Genomic DNA, 25486 nt, shown 5'->3' with positions numbered 1-25486 from the left:
CTGACCTGTAAACTCTAGAAAAACATACCCTACACTCTCCCTAGTTTTAAGAACATGGTAGCCATCTGTTTCTCTATTCGTTTCTAACCTCTCTCCCCCACCCCCCCACAAAGGGCCCTTGTCTACTGTTAAATTATAATAGTATTTATTAAATAATCATGAGATTGCCTCATTGCTGGTCTGCATTCTTCTTATATTGTCAACTTATGAACAGATCTGGTAAGTGGAGCTGTAATTGATACCAGAGTCTTATGAGACTGTCTAACTTAAAGAAATATAGGTATAGGTTGCCTACAAATGGCTATAGGTTCAGGGCAGGGCTCTATGGCAGAGCATTTGTGCACCATCTGGAAGTAACAGGTTTGGCCTGAAGCAAGGGAGACAGGTTGAGCATTAGTGTCTTGGTTTTTATTTTTATCTAATCATTGTATACACACAGGTCTCTTTATGTGTGTACCTCTTAGATAAGTCAGGCAGGAATCTCTGTGTTATTCCGTTTTTAAATGAGAGATAATATCGTTCTGTGTTTCTTGTGTACATGGTGTTCATTGAATGCATAGATACGGTACTTAGTGATCAGAATGAGGTAATCTTGCTTACTCCTTACAGATTGCATATAGATACCCAAACCACTAAACAGAAGGAATAGGGTGTTTAATTCCAAATCAGCCACTAGGACACCAGATATCAACAGATTAGCCACATTATAAAAAACAAACAAACATATGCTTACATATGTATAAATAAACACACATTTTTATTAAAACCAACAGCTCACCTGATAGCTTTCCACAATTTTCTCTAACACATGCTTCCAATGGACAGATATCTCAGAGGATGATAACACTTTGACCCCTACCTCTGTGGGGGCTTCACTGGGAGCTAAAATTGAACAAGGATGTTAGTTTTTAAGACCAGAAGTTTAGATAAAATTTAAAATAAAGTCTTGAAGTTTAGAAAAAAAATCAAAGTCTTTTGTATGTAAATGGAATGGAAATGTAAATAAACATCTTTCAAATAAGTATAGTAATCTTCCTATTTCTTTGTCTCTGTTGTTCTTAAATGTGGTCACTGGAGATATTTGAACATGTGCATTCACATACATAGACACTGACACTTGCACACACCCATATATGCATGCACATACATAGATATCACACATGAACATGCAGAGGCACACACATACACAGACACATACACGCAGTTATGCACATAGATAGACACACCATACAGACATACCGCATGTATATAAACACACTATATACTCATGTGTACATGCACATAAACACATGTACATACACACAAAGACATGGGCATACAAACATGCATGAACACACACACATATGCAGACATACACACACACACATATACACACATACATACATAAACACACTTTTCATAAAACAAAAAATTTCAGAGTTCTTAGAGATGTCCAAAAGCAGCTACTATACTTTTAGAAATACTCCCAACTGATAATTTCCATATAGTCTTTTTTATTAGATATTTTCTTTATTTACATTTCAAATGTTATCCCCATTCCTAATTTCCCCTCTGAAAACCCCCTATCCCCTCCTCCTTCCTCCTGCTCACCAACCTACCCACTCCTGCTTCCTGGCCCTGGCATTTCCCTATACTGGGACATATGACCTTCACAGGACCAAGGGCCTCTCCTCTCATTGATGACCGACTAGGCCATCCTCTGCTACACCATTTAGTCTTTTGATACAAATTAAATTTAATTACATTACATAAGTTCAACAGTTTTACTTGTCAAAAAATGGGGAAATTAATATTAGCATAGAAATCACTCTGGAAAAATTAATTTTCTCACTGCTACCTATATGAATCACAGGTACAGGGAACTATTAATAAAATCTCCCTCTTGTGTTCAAGCTAAAATTAAAAATCATGAAGTTCAAGATCCCTGAGACAAGTTGTGACATCCCCACTTCTTGGGCTGCGGAGAGTTTTTCCATGCCTAATCTTCCAACTGGGCATCAACTCAAATATGTATCAAAGGCTTCGTGTCTGCTAAGGAGCAGAAAAAAAAATTACATCCCTTGTGAAATTTACACAAAGAAGCTCGGAAACCTTGAATCAGGGCTAATCAACTTTTATTGTCTTTCAATAAAAAGACATAATCCTCTTTAAGGCTACAAAATGTCCCGGATGTGAGTTGCTACTTCTCCCAGGCAAGGTGCACAAGCCCCATGACTGATGTCTGTGCAGGAGAAAGACTGGCAACTTATACAAGCTGCAGAATCTGCAAGATTTATGGGACCTGTGAAGTCGTCACCAAAGAATCATGACTACAGACAAATAGCCATGACTGAATGGATACCAAGCAGGGCCTTTGCCTAAAATCTGGCTTTGGCATCAAATAGAGCTGTCAAAATGAAAGTGATCCAGGGTGAAGAGATAATTGAAGTAATTCTAACTGGAATTTTCTCCGTGAGATGAAGTCCTGCTTTAGCCCCAAGCTGATGAAACACAAAGGCAGTAAGATATACCTCTGGGAGTGATCATTGTCTGGTTTTAAATTTAAATGATTTTTACCTTTTATTCTCTGGAGGTATTTAGTTTATTTAGATGAGGTCATCACTCAGCTGATTACTTTTTATGTCTTTGACTCAAACTAATATTTCATATGTAGGGTAACATGCTTATTTTAAAAGATAGCACACAGTCATTTGAAACACGTTACATTTTTAAAGAAAGATGGAAAGTAATAAATATATGTTAAGAATTTCTATTGACTTCTAAGAGACAGTTCTATATCTATTTTGGAGTAATTATGGCCAGGTTGGTGGTACACACTTCTCATTTCAGAAGGCTGAGACAGAAGGATTGCTGTGAGTTTGAAGCAAGGTTGAGTTACATAGTAAATGAGGCCTTGTCTCAAAACAACAATGAAACATGCAAATCAGGCAGGCCAGAATATTGGATTCTTTTCTCTAAGTTGATAGCAGAGAACCTTACAATACTTTAATTTTTGAATTCTTTCTGTAGTGTTACTCTGCATATACCAAGAGAAACCTAGCCATACATATTTGTACTTGTGGACAGAAGGCATGAAATCTTCATTTGTTTTTTCATCTATCAATTATGGACAAAGTACATCCAAAGAAGGAAGGAGCCATAATAGAATTCTCTCTCTCTCTCTCTCTCTCTCTCTCTCTCTCTCTCTCTCTCTCTCTCTCTCTCTCTCTCTCTCCCTCTCTCTCTTCTTTCTCTTCTCTCTCTCTTCTCTCTCCTCTCTCTCTCCTTTCTTCTCTCTCTCCTCTCTCCTCTCTCTCTCTCTCTCTCTCTCTCTCTCTCTCTCTCTCTCTCTCCCTCTCTCTCTCCCTCTCTCTCTTCTTTCTCTTCTCTCTCTCTTCTCTCTCCTCTCTCTCTCCTTTCTTCTCTCTCTCCTCTCTCCTCTCTCTCTCTCTCTCTCTCTCTCTCTCTCTCTCTCTCTCTCTCTCTGTGTTTAGAAGCCACAGGTCAATGACAGACGTCTTCATCTATATTTTCCAACCTTATATTAGGGACAGGATCCCTCAGCGAGCATAAGAATCATTAATTGGACAGGAGCAGCTGGCCATCAAACTCTATCTTAGCATTGGAACTATAAACAGGAGCCCCCAATAGATTTTCTTTCCACATGTATGCTGGGAAATCTGAACTCTGATCCTTCCAGGAAGCCCTTGGCCAGGAAAGCCATCTCCATAGCCCTATCATAGCTTTTGTGTTGTGTGTACAGGTGCATATATACACATGTATGTGTGTGCATGTGGAGGTAAGAGTATTATCCTCAGATATCATCCACAACTGCTTCTCTGTCTCTTTTTTCATACATGGTCAGTGGACCTAGCTAGCCTAGCTGGCCAATAAACACCACTGATCCTACTGTCTCTACCTCCCAGCACAGAGATCATGGTCACGCTATAGCTCCACACTTTTCCTATGTGCTAGGAATCCCATTTAATATCTTTGTGTTTGCACAGCAAGTATTTCGGGAAACTGAACCATCTTTCCAGCCCCGTCTTAAATTTATAAATACTAATATATCCAGTAAAGACTTAAGCAGTGTAAGTGGGAAAATCACAGAACAGAAAGCAACCTAATTGGGTTTAATTTAAAACTGTACCCTGTTTTGAATTTATGGAAAGATTCCCCAAGAAGTATACTTAGAATATTGAAAATTTCCAGAAAACAAAGAGACCTGACAGCATTGCTGGCCTATCCTCATCTGGCCTGCATGACGCTTATTTATTTTAATGAAAAAAATTCAACTGGCTGGGTGAGATTGCTTGGCTGGTAAGGAGCTTGCCGTGCAAGCCTGAGAGGCCAAGCTCGATCCCCAGACAAAGGCATGGACAAAGGCATGGACAAAGGCATGGACAAAGGCATGAGCATTGTGGGCATTGTGATACACGCTTACAGCTTCTGAGCTCGGAGGCAGAAGCAGGTGGATCCCTGATGCTCTTTGGTGAGTCAGCTTAGCCTACTTGTAGTATTCAGAGCATGGGGAGACCCTGTCTCAAAATAACAACAACAAGATAACAAAAAACAAAAATTCAAGGTGGATGTTACCCAAGGAAAAATACCTGAAGGTTCCCCATGGTCTTTACATAAACACACCCATATGCGCATATACCCATATTCAGGTGCAGGGGACACACACATACACACACACACACACTCTGATATTTAATTGTAATCATCAAATATACTTAAATTATGACATTAGACAAATGTTGCATAAAAATTCCAGGCAATTTTACAAATGTACCATTTTCCTTTTCCTTCCTTCCACAGCCCCTCTTAGGTACCCTCCCCCTAGCTCTCCTTCAAATTCATCATGTTTTGTTTTTCTTTATTTCAGTCCTTTGATTGTTGTTATTGAATTTTAATTGTTACTGAACTATATAATTAAAACCTGCTGGTTTTTTATTGGTTCTTGTATGTATATAATCTGTAGGATTATTATATAACCAATTCAGGGACTTTTATCTAGGTTGAGGTTGAGACTACACATGCTCATAGGATGAATAAATGGCTAGGTGATCACAAGCATTCCTTGGCCTTCCAGAAAGCCCAGGCTCAATTCCTACAGCATGGCTCACAACCATCTGTAACTTCATTTCCAAGGGATCTGAAACCCTCTACAGGTACTAGACAAACACCCGGTATATAGACATACATGTAGGCACAATATCCACATAAACACATTAATAAAATATTTTTTTAAAAAATATACATAAAAATGTAGACTCCATGAAGTTACTCAAGTATGTAGAATTTAGGCCTCAAAATTATAATCTGCGACTGAGTAGCATCATCCAACTGTTTTTCAGAGCATTTCCTAATTCATAAGGACAGAATAAGAAAGATGAATAGGACTTAAATTTTTTATCAGCACTTCTGACATTTACATGGAAAGGCTAACATTTAATATTGGATTCAGAGAATCCTTGCTTCCTGAACACGTAATAACATGAAAAGATCTTGTTAGGCAAGGTCTGGAAGACAACAAACTAATCCCTACTAGCGAATATAGTTTTTAGTAGCCATGTCTCTCATTCACCTACCATCTTGTGCAGAGTTGATGACAGCTACGAGGCTGTAGGGCCCATCTCCTTTATTGTTGAAGGCTTTCACTTTGACTTGAAACGCGGTGGAGGGGGTCATGGTCTCATCTTTGTGGACGTAGCGGCCAGTGTCTGGGTTAGTCACAGTCACTTTCTTCCACTCTTCTCCATCAAATGGCTTAAACGCCACTATGTAACCAAAATTGTTACCGTAATGGTACTCTCTCGACAAAGGCTGAACGGGAATTCAAACAACAAATAGCTTTATCATTCAGTTAAATGGAAGAGTCTTATGAGAACACAGTCACACAGGGAAACATGTTCTTGGTAAAAGGACACTTATTTCATAAATTAGATATAGTTGAAGATGCCGGAGTACAGAAGAATAACCATCCAGGAGATGATGCTGTTCCTGCTGATCACAGAACTCCTGTCTGCCCCCAACCCCCATGGCATCTACTCCCTGTTAACTCCTCCCTCTGCTACAGAAGGAGTATAGCTCCCATACATCATTTTCTCAGCCCGTGGAATCTGCCATTCCAAGAACCGGCAGTACACCATGTGCCATCTCCCCACTTCCTCTCCCTTTCCCTTGCAAGCTGTCACGATCAGTTCCACTCACTTATCTCATTGTCTACTGCTCCTCAACTCCTGAAGACTGAGTTGTACAAGGGCAGGAATTCTATGAATTTCCTTTTCTTTTTATCCTCAACACCTAGAGCAGGGCTGAAAGGATACAGGCTGGCTGGCTGTACTGCAGAACTGAATGGCCATAGAATGAATCCAGACTCTAGAATATCTAGGTTGTCATCAGAAGAGGCTTTCGGGAGGTGTAGGAGTGCAGGTGCCTGCGGGGAAGGGTGGTGCCGCTCCTGTGAGTAAGAGGTTGGCTCTGGCACCTGCCTCCTGAGCATTGCAGCAATGTTTCATTTCCTGGAACTTGCTCAGGGTGTCTCCAGAAGACATATGTCATTTTCAAGGAGATTTGTGCCGGAACTGACAACCCGGAATTAAAGGTAGCCCTAATATTTTCTATTTGCCCTTCTGAAGGTCTAATTTTTATGATGTTTGCACTTTGGGATAGCACACCACACACAATAAGGTATCAAGCCTTACTTCATTTCAGCCACTGCTTTAATCTATTTTAATCTGTTACAGTAGTCACTCAAAGGGCTTGACCCTAAGAGGCAAACTTTTCATTTACTTTTTATGACTGAAAGGAAAATCCTATGTCAGACTCTAGGTTTTCAAAGCAGGAGCTATGGGGGCAGGGGCAGGAGATTGGGCCAGGGCAGGGGCTGGGGTGGGGGCGGGGGCGGGGGCGGGAGCAGGGGCAGGGGCAGGGGCAGGGGCAGGGCCAGGGGCAGGGGCTGGAGTGACTGCCCCAGTGCTACATTTTCACACACATTTTCAGACTAGCAAAAAAAAACCATTTCTGCCGAATCTCACTTGATGATTTGATTTAAACGGCTATAGAGCAGAGTCAAGTCTCTTTGTCTTAAACATCCACTTCTTGGGTAAGTCGAGTTGATTCATGCAAGGAATATTAAAGATAAAGTCTGGCAATTTTCTTGCCATCTCCAGCATCTTGTTGTGACCCTTTATTCTCTTCAGCAGTCAAATAATAAAAAGAAAGAACTAGTGGGCTGAGCAGAACATGTCGGAACAAGTGCCTGAAGCATTACTTAGACAACTGGGGCAGCCACACGCTCTCCCCTGCCCCCGTAGCTCCTGCTTTGAAAACCTAGAGTCTGACAGAGGATTTTCCTTTCAGTCATGAAAACTGAATGAAAAGTTTCCCCTTGGCTTCAAGCCTTTTGGGTGACTAACCGATTAACAGCACTGGCGGAAGTAAGGCTTGAGGGATATACCATGTTGTGTTTAGAAGTAGATTTGATGTCATTTGTGAATATACTCTTTACTGTATAAATGTAGAGGCAAAAGGTTGTATGACTTAGGATGGGCTAGTTGAAAGCACATGCTCACAAGCCCTGTGGAATCAAATCTCTCCCTGCTGATTCTTCTAAAGCAACCTTGAGCAGCCAGTATCTTGTCACAGAAATTCTTGCTTAGCAGATGAAGACAGCTGACATCTGCTGTGCAGTTGGAAGGTTTGGGATTAATTATTCTTTTGCATGGGTTGAATAGTCTTTTCATTTACAATTTATTTTAATAAAAAAATGGGTCTGCAATTAAAAATGGGTAGTGCATCTCCTCCACGCAGTTTGTTAATACTTACCGCCCACGTTATTGTCAGCTCTCTGTTGGTTCCGCCCCCACCGCCTACATCTGAGGGAGCCACATTTGGTGCTGAAACAAGCAAATTTACAAAAAGTTATGAATTTTTTCTGATAATGAAGTTCTTTTTTTTTTTTTTTAACCACAGAAGCCGTGAGTTTTTAGTCTACAGAGGAAAGCCAGCTGCAGTAGCACCAACCCCTCAGCCTCACTGGCAGAGGTGTACATCAGTCCTCTCACATCATCCTTAGCTCCCTCTGTCTGTTGGAGATCACACCCTATAATTTCTATACTAGATAGCCATCCTTTATGTCTTCCCTGCTAACTCCCAGGCTAGCACACTTCTATCACTGACTTACATGGAAGAACTCACACACACAGAGATGTGCATAAAAGAACCCACACAGATGTGCATGGAACAGCTCACAAACAGATGTGCATGGAACAGCTCACAAACAGATGTGCATGGAACAGCTCACAAACAGATGTGCATGGAACAGCTCACAAACAGATGTGCATGGAACAGCTCACAAACAGATGTGCATGGAACAGCTCACAAACAGATGTGCATGGAAGAACTCAAACACAGATGTGCATGGAAGAGCTCCACAGATGTGCATGGGGCAGCTCACACACAGATGTGCATGTAACAGTTCACAAACAGATGTGCATGGGACACCTCACACACAGATGTGTGTGGACGAGCTCACAGATACAGATGTGTGTGGAAGAGCGCATACAGCTGTGCATGAAGGAACTCACACACAGATACAGATGTACACGTAAGAGCTCACACACATGTGCATAGAAAACCTCACACACATGTGCATGGAGGAACTCACACACAGATGTGCATGGAGGAACTCACATACAGATACAGATGTGCATGGAAGAGCACACACAGATGTGCATGGAGGAACTCACACACAGATGCACCTGGAACAGCTCACACAAATGTGCATGGGGCAGATCACACACAGATGTCCACGGAAGAGCTGACACACACATGATATACATGAACAGCTCACACACAGATATGCATAGAAAAACCTCACACATAAAAGTGTGTGGAGGAACTCACACACAGCTGGCTTGTACTTGACCCCATAATCACTTTTTAACAACCCACCATTTGTTTCCTCTTTAAACCCCAGAGGTCAATTTTTCTCACTCTTTTAAAACCTAAATTGCTTTTGGGCTGGCCAGCCTGGTGCCTTTTTGGTTTTGCTTTCTCCTTGAATGCCCTCCAGGGTAGGCACTGTGTCCTGCTGACTACAGGGACCTGGCTTCTAACTAGCAATGTCTGTCCCTGTGCTTGCCTGGACCAAGGTCAGTGCTCCACAAGAAACATAAACCTTCCCAGACAAAGTCATGGCTTCGTGTGCACTGTCATCCCAAATCTGTTGACACACTAAGCAGATGAGGCAGATGCCTAGTACATCCAGGAGTCCCTAAAACAGGACCTAGCCACACCTATCTCAAAATGTGCCTAGCAAGGTGACCCACGGGGGACATCAGCATCTAACAAAGAACTGTGACTCAAAGAAGCATATTTTAAAACTTCTATGTCAGTGATATAAAGGTCTTGATGAAAAATGTATTTTAGCAGCATAGAAACAAAGATCGCATGCTCCTCCTTCTGGCCCTCAAGCTATGTGGCCTCCTTTCCTCATAAAGAGATTAATATGAAGCCTGAGAGGCAAACTTACTGATCAACTGCTACCACATGTGTACCAGAAGGTGAAACACAAGGGTGTTAAAGGTGAATTATAGCTCCTTAGTTAATACATCATAATATATAATATAGTTTTACATTTATATTATGATATATATTGTAATATATACTATATATTGTATTATACATAATATAATATACATTGGTCATATAAACATATAATAAATATGTTACATATTATATATATATAATAGGTCAGGCTATTAAATCTACCACAAATTGTAAACATTCTTTGCCATAAAATCAATGCTCTAAGTTTATAACTCTGTCTGCTATGGACAAACTAAAAAGCAACTCTTCCTAAAATCAATAAATCACATATTGCATTGGCCTAAATACAAGTAAAGTGGTCATGGGGAACTAATATCAGAGTGGCCTTAAATAAACTGTTAATGAAATGGGATGAATCAAACATTCCTCTTCGTGGTAGAAGTGTGTTTGCCAAGTCATTTTTTTTTAAATGCTTTCCATGATAACCAGTGTAAATCTTTTAAGTTACTATGCATAAAAACAGACTATGTCTCTATTAGGGTAAATCTCTTCTAATTTACTTAAGTAGTTTCTAACATTCTTCAACTAAGAATTCCAAAGCTGATTTTCTATTCAAAGATTGTTTATTCTGCCCATGCTGTTTAGCTCAGGACAAGGAAACCACAGAGGTAAGGTAACTGAACTGTGTCTCTTAATAGAATATTTTTGTAGTTTTGCCTAGAGTGTTGACTTATTATTTTTATCTTCAGCAGGTTAGAAGCAATTTTCCACAGAGGGAATTTGATGCATAATGTGTCTAAGCTGAACCAGACAACAGAGCAGTTGGCATCCTACGTAGGGTCATCCCTGTTCAAGTCTTCCAATGACTTCCTGGTCTCAGGAACACTCAGCTAGGCAAACACTAGCAGTCACATTTCCCATCAGGCTCCAGACACTGAGCATGGAACAAACTCGGTGTTCTTTAAGTCACAAATTATCAAAATAAACTTGAACTAACATTTAAAAATGATATTTTTTAATAATAGCTAAATAATATTTATAATTTTAAGTAAGGAGTTCTACATCATGCCTTTGCCAGCCTTTTTGATACACTGTGATTTGTTTCTGTTTGCAAAAGGGCCTGTGAGTGTAAGCTTAGACATTCAAAAATAGCTTGGAAAATCAACCCAATATCATTATAATTCTTTCCAATGAGATAACCTATATTTTCTATTTCCCTCGAATGTTTTAGTTTTTAAATGATTTTTTTCTGGTAAGTCATTTAGGGCTGTATTTGACAATGTAAAAACCACCATGTAAGAAATCTGAATATAGCTGGGCATGATGGCGCACTCAGGGGGGCAGAGGCAGGCAGATTTCTGAGTTCGAGGCCAGCCTGGTCTACAGGACAGTCAGGGCTATACAGAGAAACCCTGTCTCAAAAAAACAAAAAACAAAAAGACAACAAAAAAAGAAAAAAGAAAAAAAGAAAAGAAATCTGAATATGAAAAATCATATATTTGTTAAAGATCAACTTTGATACAAAAAGTGCCAACAAGTTATTTTTTGAGAACTTGTGCTTTATCATGCCTAGTCATTTTAACACAAAAAGTTAAACTTAATAATTTCAGTTTGCATCAAAATTTCATTATGATTTTAAAACAAATGAAAGACTCAAAATGATTGCATGTATCAATCTATGAAACCAAAGACCGAGATTTGAAACGTGTCAAATTGAATCAGAGACTAGAGCAGTTGGCATTTACATAGTCTCATCCTTGTTCATGTGGGAAGCCTTCCTAGGAAGACCTAGTCAGTCCCAGGGAAATACAGCGAGGCAAACATCAGTGTCCTACTTTCAATGTCTAGTTTCTTTCATTTTTGTGATTCCAATGTAATTATACCATTGAATACACTTCAGAAGTGCTAAGAGACCAATCATGGACCCTAGCTTGGTCAGAGCACAGTGTCAAGATTTTTGACATGGCTCCCGTTTGAAATAGATTCTTTCCTATTGGAGAACGTTAACATATCTGAAATCCACAGCATCTCATCCAGCAGGACAAGTTTGTTCACTATTTACACGTATAAAGAGACAGTAGCATAGCTCTGCCACTTACTCACTGCAATCATTGTGAAAAAGTAACTCAGGTCACGTGAGGACATTTAGTTTGGCAGAAATTAAGGTTTTAACCAGAAATCACGATGCCCAGTGAAATCTTCTTGAAGTTCTCATTGCACTTATTGCTTTTTTTTAAAAAAGGAAGTGAAAGGATTAAAGAATTCAAGTGCTATCTTATGCTTAGACAAATATCACTCTAGTGCATTTGCTAAACTTGTTTTAATCCAAACAAAACAAGGACAATAAATTTTCATGTACTACTAATGTTACAGATTATGTCTTCCTTCCTATTAAACACATTTTTGAAAACGAGAGAGAAGACAAAAAAAATAAATAAAACAGAGAAAATGAAAATACAAGATCAGAATAGCTCCATTAGCTGTAAAACTAGGGCAGGCATTGTGCTTTTCATGACATTCTTGTTTGTGATGCGCTTCTCCTCCTTAAATGGACTTGAGCTGACAAAGACATAGGAAAGCTTCCAGAATCAACCTGCCTTCACCTGCAGAGCCATTGATATGCGGATGGGTCCCATGATGATACATAACAAAAGGATAACCAAAAGGATGGATTTCCTTTTGGTCAGTGTCTTAGTCAGGGCTTCTATTCCTGCACAAACATCATGACCAAGAAGCAAGTTGGGGAGGAAAGGGTTTATTCAGCTTACACTTCCACATTGCTGTTCATCATTAAACAAAGTCAGGACTGGAACTCAAGCAGGTCAGGAAGCAAGGGATGATGCAGAGGCCATGGAGAGATGTTTCTTACTGGCTTGTTTTCCCTGGCTTGCTCTCTTATTTTGTTTATTTTTCATTTTATTATTATTATTATTATTATTATTATTATTATTATTATTATTATTATTATTATGTTTTTTGAGACAGGGTTTTTCTGTGTAGCCCTGGCTGTCCTGGAACTCACTATGTAGACCAGGCTGGTCTCAAACTCAGAAATCTGCCTGCCTCTGCCTCCCAAGTGCTGGGATTAAAGGCGTGCGCCACCACTGCCCAGCTCAGCTTGCTCTCTTATAGAAGCCAAGACTACCAGTCCAGGGATGGCACCACCTGCAATGGGCCCTCCCGACTTGATCACTAATTGAGAAAATGCCCCACAGCTGGATTTCATGGAGGCATTTCCCCAACTGAAGCTCCTTTCTGTGTGATAACTCCAGCCTGTGTCAAGTTGACATACAAAACTAGCCAGTACTGTCAGACTATTACTTTTTAAGAGGAGTTACAAACACACGTTCTGCTTCTTCATATGGACGCATCTATCGTATAAAATACTTGGCTGGATCCAAAAAATGCACTATATTGCTCTCTAAGGTCTTCATATTAAGTAACTATAAAGGAGTATGTCCTGAATCACAAAGCTGCAAAGCAATGATGCCATGGTTCTGGGGTTTCAACAGATCAATGGCCTGCAGCTTGACACAGGGGTCAAGCTGTGTCAAGAACAGGGGTGTGTACTCAAACAATCTGAATTTAAACTCTGTATCCCATTGGCCAGAGATAAGATTAACCTACTGGTCTGTAAAATCTAGCTGACCAACCGAGGCATGGTGGCACATGCCTACCATTGTAGGACACAGGAGGCTGAGGTAGGGGGTCTCAAGGTCAAGAACAAAGTAGGCTACATAAAACTGCCACGTTGAAGGAACTATCAGCAGCAACAGTGCTAATCTGGCAATGTTGTTGTGGGGATTAGATGATGCAGTCCCAGTCGAGAGCCAGCAGTATATCAGAGAACACACGGAAGGGTGGCAGCTGTTAAAACTGGTTAATAAAAGACTGTCAAGAATCCATTCTGCCCATGGACTGGGAAGTATATTGCAGGGTGCTGGGATTTATTTGTTCACAAGCAAACTAAGTAGGTAGGGTAGGGCACTAAGATCAAGAACCCTCTAACTATGGGCAGATTGAAGTGGTAAGCACATTGCTTCTATATGTGGTATTAGATGGAAATTATTTTTATAGGTTCCAATATAAAACAATTAAAATCAATATCCTCAAGTTTTAAAAAAAAGGTCATCACTTCTACTATAAGACTTAAAAACTACTAAAGGCAGACCTCATAGTAATTGTATCTAGATATTGAGCCCTTTTAAACAATATCATCTGAGATAAAAAATTAAAATACCGTTTGTAACAAAATGGCTAAGAAGGACGGAGGTCCTATGGATGAACCCTACCAAAGACTGCTTTCTGCTCTGTGAACGATATTCACTAAGAAAACTGGTATTCATAAAAGACACTGTTCACACCATAGAAATTTAATCCAACTCAATGAGAAAAATTGGTCCAAATTAGAGGCAGGTATGGTATAATATTATGGCTAAAATATTTACCTAACCCAACTTAAACATTTGGGATTTTCCTGAAATTTTATTCTGAAATGAATGCTTATTTAAACAAATCAAGTTTGATTTCTTGGTATGAAATTCTGTGGTCATAACCGCCAGTCATGCTCCATTTGTTTTTCTTTGTTTCTCAAGAAGGGATAAATGCTTTCAGTCATCACACAGAAGCCACCATTGCAACATAGGTGACATCTGAGATAGCAGTAAATAAACAAACCCAAGACCTGGCTATGCGGTTGCTGTCTCATACAGTTTCCATTTGGATTACTTCTTTGTCCTGATGAATTTCTTTGTGTGTGGTGTAAAGAAAACAGAATGTTTCGGGTCATGTGTAGGGGAATATATTAAAATAAAAAATTCTGGTGACATCTGCCTTCATTATTAAGAAAGAAATTCAAGCTTCAATTAGGGCTCTAATTCCAGTTTATAAAGTGGATGTGTGTCCAGAATTATGCTTGAAAAGCTATCTTGAAGAGATAGCCCAGTTAACTGGAAGATGAGCCACACACATCCATATTTCAACATTTGATCTTATGAGTATGGATCTCAGATTAAGGCAAGTATCTGAAAGTCTCTAACCCATTAGTAAGCATTGGGAGAGAACTTCCAAGACAAAATGGGGATTTTAATATTTTCTCCCTTTCGTCACCATCATGCTTACTTGACAAGCTGAATAAAGCTACATAGTTCTGTAAGCCTTATTGATGGTAGTTCCATGCCATTAAAACTATATAGAACTACAGACAGTAGCTCACTAATAGCAGCCCTCGTGACACTAGAACTTATAGTTCTATTTGGGAATTGGGCCAAGGAACTGGGGTAGCCAAAAATATGGCTAGGTGACATTAAGAGACCACAGCAGAATTTGAATGGCAGCCAATCATCTTTTTAAAATCTTTAACTCAAATAAAGCTCTGATTTTTGGCATGAAATGTCAAAATAAATGAACACAGAGAGCCACAAAAAGAATGTTTTTTGATAGACGGGGCATAATAAATAGAAGAAATGTCATTTGAATTAGAACAACATTTTGCTTTGGAAACATGGGTTAAAGAAAGAGTGGAGTATTTCTTAAAATAGAGGGCATCTAAATGGGGTTGGTATTTGCAGAAAGTGCCTGCATAATAACTGGCTGAGCTGTTCTGAGAACACAGTTAGAATGAGACCTCGAGCTAAGGGAGAGCTAAGAGAACAGATCCTGAGATTTCCGTGGTGATTTCTCAGTACCATGACCCTGCTGCTCCCTGCCCTGTGCCTACCTGTGCGAGGCACAAGGGGATTCAGTTGCAAACGCCTCTGTGAGACGCAGAAGTGGAGAAGCCCCCAAATCACTAAACCTTTTCAATCCAGTGCCTTCCTCCTTAAGATCCACAATTTACATTGAAGGCTATGGATTCTACCTACAAATGTTATTCACATAGTCTCTGGTGTAATGTGCTGAGAAAATATACTACATTAATTATATAAAAATCTCTATATTTTTTAAAAATGTGTATATCAAAACCCAACACAGATAAAATGTATAGATTTTTATATGATTCACAAAGGAGATAACGTTAATATTTTCCTTTGGTTGTTTTTGGCTACACACACATTTCTAGATGAGCCACTAATTGCAGAGAATATTTCCAAATGCATCCTGATACATGTTAAAGTTGTATTATATCGTAACCTTATGGAAATTTCAGGTTCTTGCACATACCAGCACCGTCTGTTTTGATCCTGTTTGAGGGTATGCTGGGCTCTCCTGTCCCTAAAGTATTGGTCGCCACCACTCGAAATTCATACTCCATCCAAGGGATCAAATCCACTGCTTTTGCTGACTCCATGTTTCCTTCAATGATTGGGGGATCTGAATAAAATTAACACAAAGTAGAGATTAGTTGTTGACTAAATCTGGGCATTTTCACTCTCTTAGAGAGTTGGCACATGTATTCTGGGTTGACATTAAAATGAAAATCTAGCAGTGACAAATGCTGACATGAAGAGAGTGAGAGATCATTGATAACAAACTAGAAAGATTGACATGTGTGTGTGTGTGTGTGTGAGGATGTGAACTGGATCTACCTGTCTAGAAAGCCTGCTGTGTCCTCTTGCCTTCTTGCTCTCCCTCTGTCCTCTTGCCCCTTTCCCCATCTCCCCATTCCCCTTCCCCCTCTCTCAATGTGCTCATGGCTGGCCTCTATTCCTCTACTCTCTTTCTCTGCCATTCTCTGTCTCTACTATCCTCTTAACTCCCCTTCCCATGCCCTGAATAAACTCTATTCTATATTTAAAAAAAAAAAAGAAAAGAAAAGAAAAGAAAAGAAAATAAAAGAAAGCCTGTTGTTGGGGCTAGAACTCTGCACCTCTGCAAAGCCCCCATATCTACCCTTGCTGCTAATCTATGGGCTACACTTTTTCTAGCAAAAAGCCATTTTCTTGGAGCAGAAGCTAGGATGATTTCCTAAGGCAAATATTGGGTGAACTACTATAGTCCATAGCCAACAAATGATTTTCTGCTCAAATTGAAAATAACACCGAATAATACTGTTTTTAGGTCTTATAGACTTGCATCATCTGGAGCTAGGCTTATGTGTGCTATAGTAAGTTCCCAGCAGTCAGCCTACTCACGACAGATAATAAATTATCCTGAAGATATGATCTTAGCTTGCCTATTTAATTGAGATATGATAAAAGTACACGACCAAGAGAGGTCCATATCTTAGTTTAAGCTTGTTTCAAACATTTCTACATGTTTTTTTAATGATTAGCCTACACACACACACATGCATGTGCATACTTGCATAGCAGTTGGAGAATTTGTTTCTTTAGGCTTGCCTGTGACTCATTATGTTAATATTTGGGGAACTGTCATCTGCTTATGCAGATCATAAATGCGCAGCCTTTGGGGAGGTGCTGTGTGGTGTCTGCTTTCACCTTACCTGACTTACACATCTTAGGGCTGGCTGGCTCAGGCCTTACCTTGCCTATATCTTTCCCCTTATACATGACATTTGTCAATTGTCTCATTGTCTTGACACAGCTTTGTTGAAAAGACTGAACATATGGTTTTTGACTTTCTGATTTAAACATTTAAAGTGTTGGCTTCCTTGTCTCTCTATTTTGTTCCATCTCTTTTCCCCTGTCTTCACTAGCACTCCCTCGCATAGAATCTGCAGGTATGCTTCGGGTCACATGCATAGGGGCTCCCACTTTAGATAAGGAAAAGATGGCAAGTAAAGGTGAGAAGCAATATAAGATCTTCATCAAGTAAAGGGGAAAACAGCTGGTTGTTATGACTCTGAGCAGGATGGCGCCTCGGATTTTGCCAGTCTTTTCTTTGACTTTGAGCTGCCTATAACCAGAAGACTGAACCATGGTTTTGCTAAGATAGCTAAGAATATGCTTATGTCTAAATCCAGAACTTGTGTGTTACTTAATATGAAGAAAGGGTCTTGGGAGAGAATTTTTAAAAGGGGCTGAAATTAAGTTGGAGATTTTTTTTATAAGGCAATTAGCTGTTATTTGTGGGACTCCTAAGGGCAATAAGAAGTTCTTTGTAAGAGGCATAGAGGAGAGACCTCACAGAGAGAAGGAGACAATGTGGCCACAGGGGCAGAGAGGAAAGTGTTACAGCCATAGGCAATGAACATGGCAGATGTTTCCTGTTCTTACAGGAAACTGGAAGAGGGTTGGGAAGCTAGCTCAGTTGAGGAAATGCTGGCTGAATATGCATGGGGACCTGGATGAAGTCTCCAGAACCCACATAAAGATACTGTGTACGGAGCTCAAGGGATGGCTCAGCAGTTGTTATAAGCCCCCTTTGCTCTTCCAGAGCACTTGGGTTTGGTTCACAACACCCACAAGGTGGCTCACAACCATTTCTAACTCCAGTTCCAGGAGCCATGATGCTGTTTCTGACCCTCATGGCAGCAGGCACACATGTGGTACATTTACTTATGTACATGGAGGCAAAGCACTCATAGAGATGAAAAGGAAACCCAAAAGCAGAGGAAGAAACAAGGAGGCTGGGCATGTCAGAGCGTGCTGAGCATTGTAGCATTCAGGAAGCAGCTTGGAAGATCCCTGAGGACTGCTGGCTGGCTACCCTAGACTAGGTGGGTGAAGGATTTAAAACACAAGGTAGACTGCCCATAAGGATCACCACTTGAAACTGACCTCACCCTTTGGAATTTCAATGTAAAAAAAAATCTACCATTTAAATTACTAATTAATTTATTTAAAACCCACAAAACAATGTTTATATATTATATATAATATATTTATAATATTTATAATACATACTTAGTAGAATGTAAAACAATACTAACTGCCTTCTAAAACATACTCTTACACCTCCATAACTATTGATAAGCATTGCTCTCACCACGAGTCAAAGGAGTTTCCTTTTGCAGAAAATGGAAACTATTACAAAAAAAAATAAAAATAAAAAAAAGCACAGTTGGTCATAATTCAGAGAACTGTTGATCACAGGGAGCCGAGCCCCTGTAATACATCTACAACACAACACTGCAACCCAAAGCTCAGGGAATATCAAGGAAGAAGGTGTAGAGAGATTTTTTTAAGAGCCAGAGGACCAGTTTGCTACCTGTGAGTTTGTGTTTCCTAGAAATGACTGGGAAACTCCACCCATGCTACCTCAGCGTAGCTAAACAATGATGGTACCAACAGACAGACTAATGTGGAAAGGCCAAGTCTCAAGGGTCCCTCCCTCCCTGGGCGAAGAGCTACATGCAACTAAGGATTGCTGGGAAGGGAAGACTTCGCTAGCATCAGCCATGGAGAGCCTGCTAACTGGCTATCCAATACAAACGCACAGCCATGAAGTCATCTGCATACAAGCAACACTACACAAACCTAGCAGATTGTACGCACACGTGTGTATGAAACGATACTAATGAAAGTAAAAGAGACCGTCGATTTGAGCAAATGAGGTGGTCATATGGAAGGGATTGGGAAAAGGGACCTAGGAAAACTTGGAGGGAGAAAAAAGTTTAATTAGAAGAAAAACAAACAAACAAACAAAAACACGTGGAAACATGAGCAGATTCAATTGACACATAAACTCACCTGTCTTCGCATCTTTCCAGTCATCTGAGAGAATCGTCTTGGTCTGGATCGTGTATTTAGAGATAGGGCTGTGATTGTCGGAACCACGGCTCCAAGTCAGTGCCACAGAGGTAGCTCTGATGTCTTCTATTCTCAGGCCTCCTGGGGGACCTGGGGGGCCTGGGATGAAAGTGTGAGTAATAAATCAGTGGGTCTTTCAGCTGGTGAATTAAACATACATGAAAATACAGCGATGCCAAACAATGTCTTCTGTAGGTGCGCTTCTCTCAAAGGGAGGCAATAAGAAGTGATGGCATAGGCATAGCCTGTGTTTGTTCTTACTTAGTTCCTTTGCTTAACTCATAAGGAAGGCTATACATGCTGCCATTAAAAAGAACAGTGGGGCCAGCAAGATGGTTCATCCAGTAAAGGCCTTCAAGCCTGAGGGCCTGAGTTCAATCCCCAGGGCCCACAAGACTGAATGACAGAACTGACAGAAGTTGTCCTCTGTCCCCAGATGCAGGGAATTGTCCTCTGACCTTCAGATGCTCTCTGGTGTTCCCAAATAAATAAATAAACAAGCAGATAAATAAATAAACACGCAAATAAACAAGCAAATAAATAAACAAGCAACTAAATAATTTTTTAAAATATATAAATTTTAAAAAGCACCTGACTCACGACACAGGTGAAGTTATTTGACATACAAAAAAAAATGCACATTTCTTTAACAAGACCAATGCATTATTATAGTGTGTTGAGCTCTAATGAACGCCTACTGGAGGCATGAAGGACACACTCAATTCAGATATGAGAATATTTGGTCCAGTGTTTCATTCTCTTTCTCAAGCTGGAATGAATAACCCTTTAAAACCTTCATGCTGCAACATTAACCATAATGATCCTGTGTGCAGTCTATTGTACTTGGATTTCTAAGGATTATTTTACATCCTATTTTGGGTAGCAAGTATCATGTTAGTTATAGTGATAAAAACAAATTACATTAAGCAAGTTATCTGTCCTTATATGAAATATTGGAGGTAACTCTACGTTAACATGATCTGAATATACCATATTAGAGGTCGACAAGACTTAGGACTCAAGACCTGTGGCTGCAGAACATGCACAGGATCCCACAGGCACAGCATTCCATGAAAACCACGTGACCTATTTATGTTCCAAATCGACGATTCCATGATGAAATGGATACACTTCCACATCTCTGACTTGAAAACATTGAAATAGACCAGTAACGCGATACTTAGAGGAAAAGCTGGCCAATGCCAGCAAGTGGGATTCAGGATTCTATTTCAGGTCATGAGCTTTTTCCTTCTTAAAAATGAGGTATTTTAAGTAATAAAATAGCAACCATTACTTGCTGTTAAAATCATTTTAGTTAAGAGATATCTAGCTCAGATTTTCAGAAAATGTCTCCACATAACTCTTTCTGTACCACAAAGTGTCTTTAACTGAATTGTGCCTATCAAATACAGCAATCATCTCTTTGGTTAAATCACACATCCATCTTTATCTTTTGGCTAATACCTTCTTCCTTCTGTTCTACCAAGTGAGCATGGAGCCTTGGCTTTTCCTGCACCTGGTTTTACAGAGAATGTGTGACATCTCATGGCTTTGCCAATCTCAAGGGAGAAAGTATTTTTTGGGTCAATAAACACAAGACACACCCTGTTGCTGGCAGTAAACTTTATTCCTTAGAATGATACATATGAATACAATAAAGAGCAGATAAGCTCTTAAAATTCATCATCTACGAGTGTGCTTTCATTAAATGGTAAGCAATCAAATGCAGATACGTACAGAATATAGAGCACATTTCCCATTCGAAGAGAACATACCACATTTTTTTTTTACATGTAAAAATCAGATCGACACAGGACAGCTTGTTAATCAGATGCTTACAGGGTGATCTCAAGTCAGGTACCGAGCATAGTGTTGCAGAGAATTAACACAGAAAAGAACGGTGAAGGGGGCGAGGAGCGATTTTTAAAAGGAAGACAGGCTTCTATGATACATTCCATCTTGGTTGAGCACTACAGTATGGCAATGTTACGTGGAATTTAAGATGAAACTCTCAAGGTTAGCTTTTACCTGCTCAGGTGAGCCTCCTTTCCCTACTGTTTTTCTCCGAGTTTCTTGGAGTTTCAGGGAAGAAACATTGTACACAAATCGGATGAAGTTGTTTGCATTAGCTCATTTGCTGGCAACACTGTGGGCATGATTGTTTCATTGAGCTGTTCGGTGACTGAAAGACAACATTATTGAGCAAATACATAATTGCTGTTTGTCACGTTGCTCTCTCATGTGTGCGTGGCTTGTGAGGTTTGGGTCAATAAGCACAAGACACACCCTGTTGTCTGAGGTTTGTCCGTTGTTGATCATATGAAAGAACTGATCACAGTGGAAGCTTGGATAGTCACTGATAATGTACTCTTCATAAACACACTTCATAACCTCAAGAAATAATTTATTAGCAGGAGGTGCAACTGAGGGAGCAGATGGAAGGGGTGGCCAGCACCCTGAAACCCATATATGATACTGTTTCCTTGTAATACTTTGTCTAAAATAAAATGGAATTTTCTGCCTCATAATCTCGTATTCTTCAGGTTGAGAGTCTCAGCTTTTAATGGCTGTGCCATCTCTCTAGCTCTGTTATTTCTTATATTTGTCTCCTAGATAAAAGTTTCATCCAGAGGAGGGAAAATCATAATATTAAAAAGTTGAAACTTGACAGTTGAAAGTAGGCATGCCTTTAAAATTCACACCCCAATTTAACTTAGGGTTTTTAAATCACGGGGCTCTTGTCTGCAAGATGGGGGTAATGTGAGTTCATCATTAGATTGTCATGTTGTGAAGGTAATAACAAACTCTAAAGAATTCTGTTCCAGGCAGGCCTGGTCCTCAGAACCCTTCGAAAACATCTGCTGTCATTATCCCTGAAAAGGGCTTTCTAGGAGTCAAAGCTCCTGGAAGCAGTAATTACTCTAACAAGAGATGTTCAATTATCATCTTAAAGCAGTAGGGACCTCAGCAAAGAAAGTGTTTTCTTTGGCACTTGATAGAAGTCAGGGGAAAGCTACTGTCTCCCATGGAGTTCTTGATGGCCTGAGCTGACCCCAGGCCAGGCCGGCCTGCTGCATTTTCTCACAGGAGGATGTGAGAGAGTGGAGGCTGATGTTACTTGCTTAGTTTTTTTGTCCAGAATGACAGCACTGTGGTAGAAAATGAGACAAAGAAGCACAAAACACACAGAGTAAGAGCCGACTCTCCTGGCTCTCCTGACTCTTTTGTCAATGGATGCTGGGGAGGCTCAGAGGTGTATGTGGGGGTACAGACTGCACATAACGGTCATCTTAAGGCCTCTCTCCTTTATTTTCTTCTCCCTTTTCTTCCTATTCACCACTGTATATGCTCAATAATTCCTTATGGGAAGAACCGACACCAGAAATAATACAAGCCATTGGGGGGGGGGGGTGGGTGTATTACACATTTTAAGAATGTTACCATATATTTAGCAATTTTTAAAGGCATTCTCAACCAGAAAATAATGTTCCCTCTGTGCAAATTTTCATTCCAAAGTTACGTTATCATGAAACATAAGAAATTCATCCTCTGGAAGGGGCCTTGGAATTGAATGATTGTATCCTTCACTTTGTTTTTGTTTTGTTTTGTTTTGTTTTGTTTTTCTCTTAATTATTAAAGATGTAGTGTGGCTTTCCCTCCCAGGCTCATGGACAATCCCAGAAGAGGGTATAGTAATATTTTAAGAGCCAGAGGTCTGGGAAGACCAGGGCAAAAGAGTCATAGCCTGCCCTCATGAGCTCACAACAGCTTTGGTTCCTGCACAGAACCAGCACAGGGTCAAAGCAGTCTATATTTCAACATTGAGGTGGGAGGGGCTCGTGATTTCCACCCTTGGCTGGGAAGCTATTGAAACACGATTGTTCCTGGGGGTAGGACAGAGTCAGTTTTCTGCAAAGGTGTAGCACCTGGTAGGTCAGCCATGCTCCACATCATGTATATGGGCTGCACACATTAAAAGAGGGCCCGAAGTTGGGAGGAGGAGTTGGGAGGGAGAATCTTGAAGGAGTTAGGGGGAAGAATGGCGATGAATATGATAAAGGAACATGGTAGCCATTTGAGAAATTCTCAAAGAATTAATACAAATTATTATATGAGAGGAAACGGGCTTAAGATAGGACACACACACATATACATACATATATACATACATACATACATACATACATACATACATACATACATACATACCAGTGACTAGCTCTATCTAGCAAAGTGAAGTTATTAGTTTTTTCTTACCACCATTAAAGACTTAAAGTGTTTGGAAACAGGAGAAAAAGACTCAACGGGAGGGAGAAAGGAAGGAAGGAAAACAAAAAGAAAGATGAAGGACAGATTAAAGTTGATGAACGCAGGTTTATAGCCCGTCATTCCCCTTTTCAACCACATCACAGCAGCCCCACCTAGGCCTTCTGCACTGCATTTTTTTTTTTTTTTGAGTTTAAATGTCACATCTTGCCAGATGATGCCAGGAGAACATTGTGATGAGGCCCCTGATGTAGTATCAGAAAAATGGCTGCTAGGACCTGACAATGTGTTAGGACAATGGTTCCCATGTAATGCTACAAAAATCAAATCAGTGCAGTATGCTGTTTCTGTTTGGACACTAGCAAAGACGGCCACAACTAGCAAACATTTTTTGACATTGATTAAAAAATAAATACATGAACTTCTACTACGTTTAGAGATGTGACTGAGGCAAGAGGAATTTAATGAAGCTAAGACACCTTTCTTGCTTAAGCATGAACGTTCACCCTTTCTTATCACGTGCTTTCTTTCTGACTTTTCATTCTTTATTTTCTTATCTGGTCTTGGGGGGTATCACCTCAGATATAGATCATATTTCACCTCAGATACAGATCATATTTCACCTCAGATATAGATCATTATTTCAAATGCCCACAGTGTTGTTGACTCACATGTGTTTCCATGGTGATGTTTACAGACACTAAAAATCCTCAAAATAATCTTAAATATGTATTAAACCAAAAACTAATGCTTGTAGTTCTTTATGCCAACCACAACTAGACGCCGTAAAAGGTGCACAGAAGTAAGTCAGAGGTCTTTGTCCTTTGAAAGCCATTTATAAAGTTGCCATCCATGTATAATTATCTGAGAGCAATATACGTATCCCTGAAATGGCTCCTGAGAGTTTTTCCAACCACAGTTGCTGAGGCCACTAAATGAAAGGACTAAATAACATGCCATTGCTAAACACAAAACTGTCTAAGAAGGGCAACGTTACTTCTTGAAAAGAAATGAGAATTTTAAATATGCATCTCTCAAATAAAGAAAGCAGAAGGAATTCAAGCAGCCCTAGGAAGAATTGCACATTTAGGGTCACTTCAACCTGGTCTTAATACAAGCCTCAACTTTTCTCCTGCAGGAGGAGTCCACAAAAGATTGAGGCAGGAGTCAATAAAATTTGCATGGGAGCACACTGTTGAAGACTCAGCCATCTTCTTGCATATCTTGCTACAACTGCCCAAGTTTACTTTCCAAACCCAGACTTTGCCCCCAGACTCTCGAAGGTCATGGTGTTTAGCTGATTGCAACTGCTTTTCAAGTGTCCCTCCAAAATACAAAAAGCAGTGTGGTAAGCAAGTCTGTGTGTGCCAGTGTAGTACAGCCTCACCCAGCTTTCTTTCCAATGAAAATGTCTGGTGAATCAGACAGCAACACTTTTTTTTTATACCTGCTTTAATAAATTAAACAGTCTACGTACCAGCAGCATGCCTGTTTTATATGACAACAAGTTCTTCTTAGCTTTTGCGGAGAAGGAGCTAATCTCAAAGAAAAACAGGGCAGGAAACATGGAGCTGGTTTAAGATGCCCTAGGTTAGTTTGCTAGGCGTTGCTTTCAGGTGTTAGTGAAGCTATGCCAGGATTGTAAAACCCCTCAGCTCAAAGCATGTTAACAAGTCTCGAACATCCTCTAAGTACTAGGATGGCGAATGGAATTGCAGAAGCTACAAGGTTGAGTTAAATTAGTCAAATCTAGCATCCCAGTTTTTGGGAGGGAGGGGCTTTCACACAAAGGGTGAGGGTCCCGATCACCAGGTTGGAGGCAGGCTGGCACAGACGGGGAGAAAGGGGTCCACCATGTTTTTCTCTCCATCTTTTCTCTTTTTACCTGCAAGAGGAAAGATTAATGCTGAAGGGAGTGTCCAGATGCCCAGTTCTGGGCAGGATATCAGTTGCTTTGGGACAGGCCAATGTTCTCTGACAGATGAAGTCAAGACGAAAGAGCTACCTACTTATAAAAGATGCTTGCCCAAAGAAGAGAAGCTGATGCCACTGGAATTGGTCCAGTGACCCTCTGTTCCTCTTAAGCACTA

At 40.1% G+C, this 25486-nt stretch overlaps 1 protein-coding gene across 7 annotated transcripts in view; it reads right to left on the bottom strand.

The window, feature by feature from the left end:
• Cntn1 (contactin 1) overlaps nt 1–25486 on the bottom strand; it is a 290816-nt gene that overhangs the window by 31131 nt on the left and 234199 nt on the right. For 5 of the 7 annotated variants that reach the window (NM_001358051.1, NM_001159648.1, XM_017316422.2 and 2 more), the window contains 5 exons: nt 19071–19229; nt 15700–15849; nt 7813–7883; nt 5574–5808; nt 779–882 (listed from right to left, as the gene is read on the bottom strand). In NM_001358051.1, the coding sequence (NP_001344980.1) occupies nt 779–882; nt 5574–5808; nt 7813–7883; nt 15700–15849; nt 19071–19229 (719 nt within the window). Of the gene's footprint in view, nt 1–778; nt 883–5573; nt 5809–7812; nt 7884–15699; nt 15850–19070; nt 19230–20736; nt 25282–25486 lie in introns of those variants that run through there. The other 2 variants (XM_006520383.4, XM_017316423.2) reach the window with 2 other exon arrangements.

Source organism: Mus musculus, chromosome 15 (genome assembly GCF_000001635.26).
Source record: "Mus musculus strain C57BL/6J chromosome 15, GRCm38.p6 C57BL/6J".
NCBI lineage: Eukaryota > Metazoa > Chordata > Mammalia > Rodentia > Muridae > Mus > Mus musculus.
This window is presented reverse-complemented; position numbering and strand designations above follow the sequence as displayed.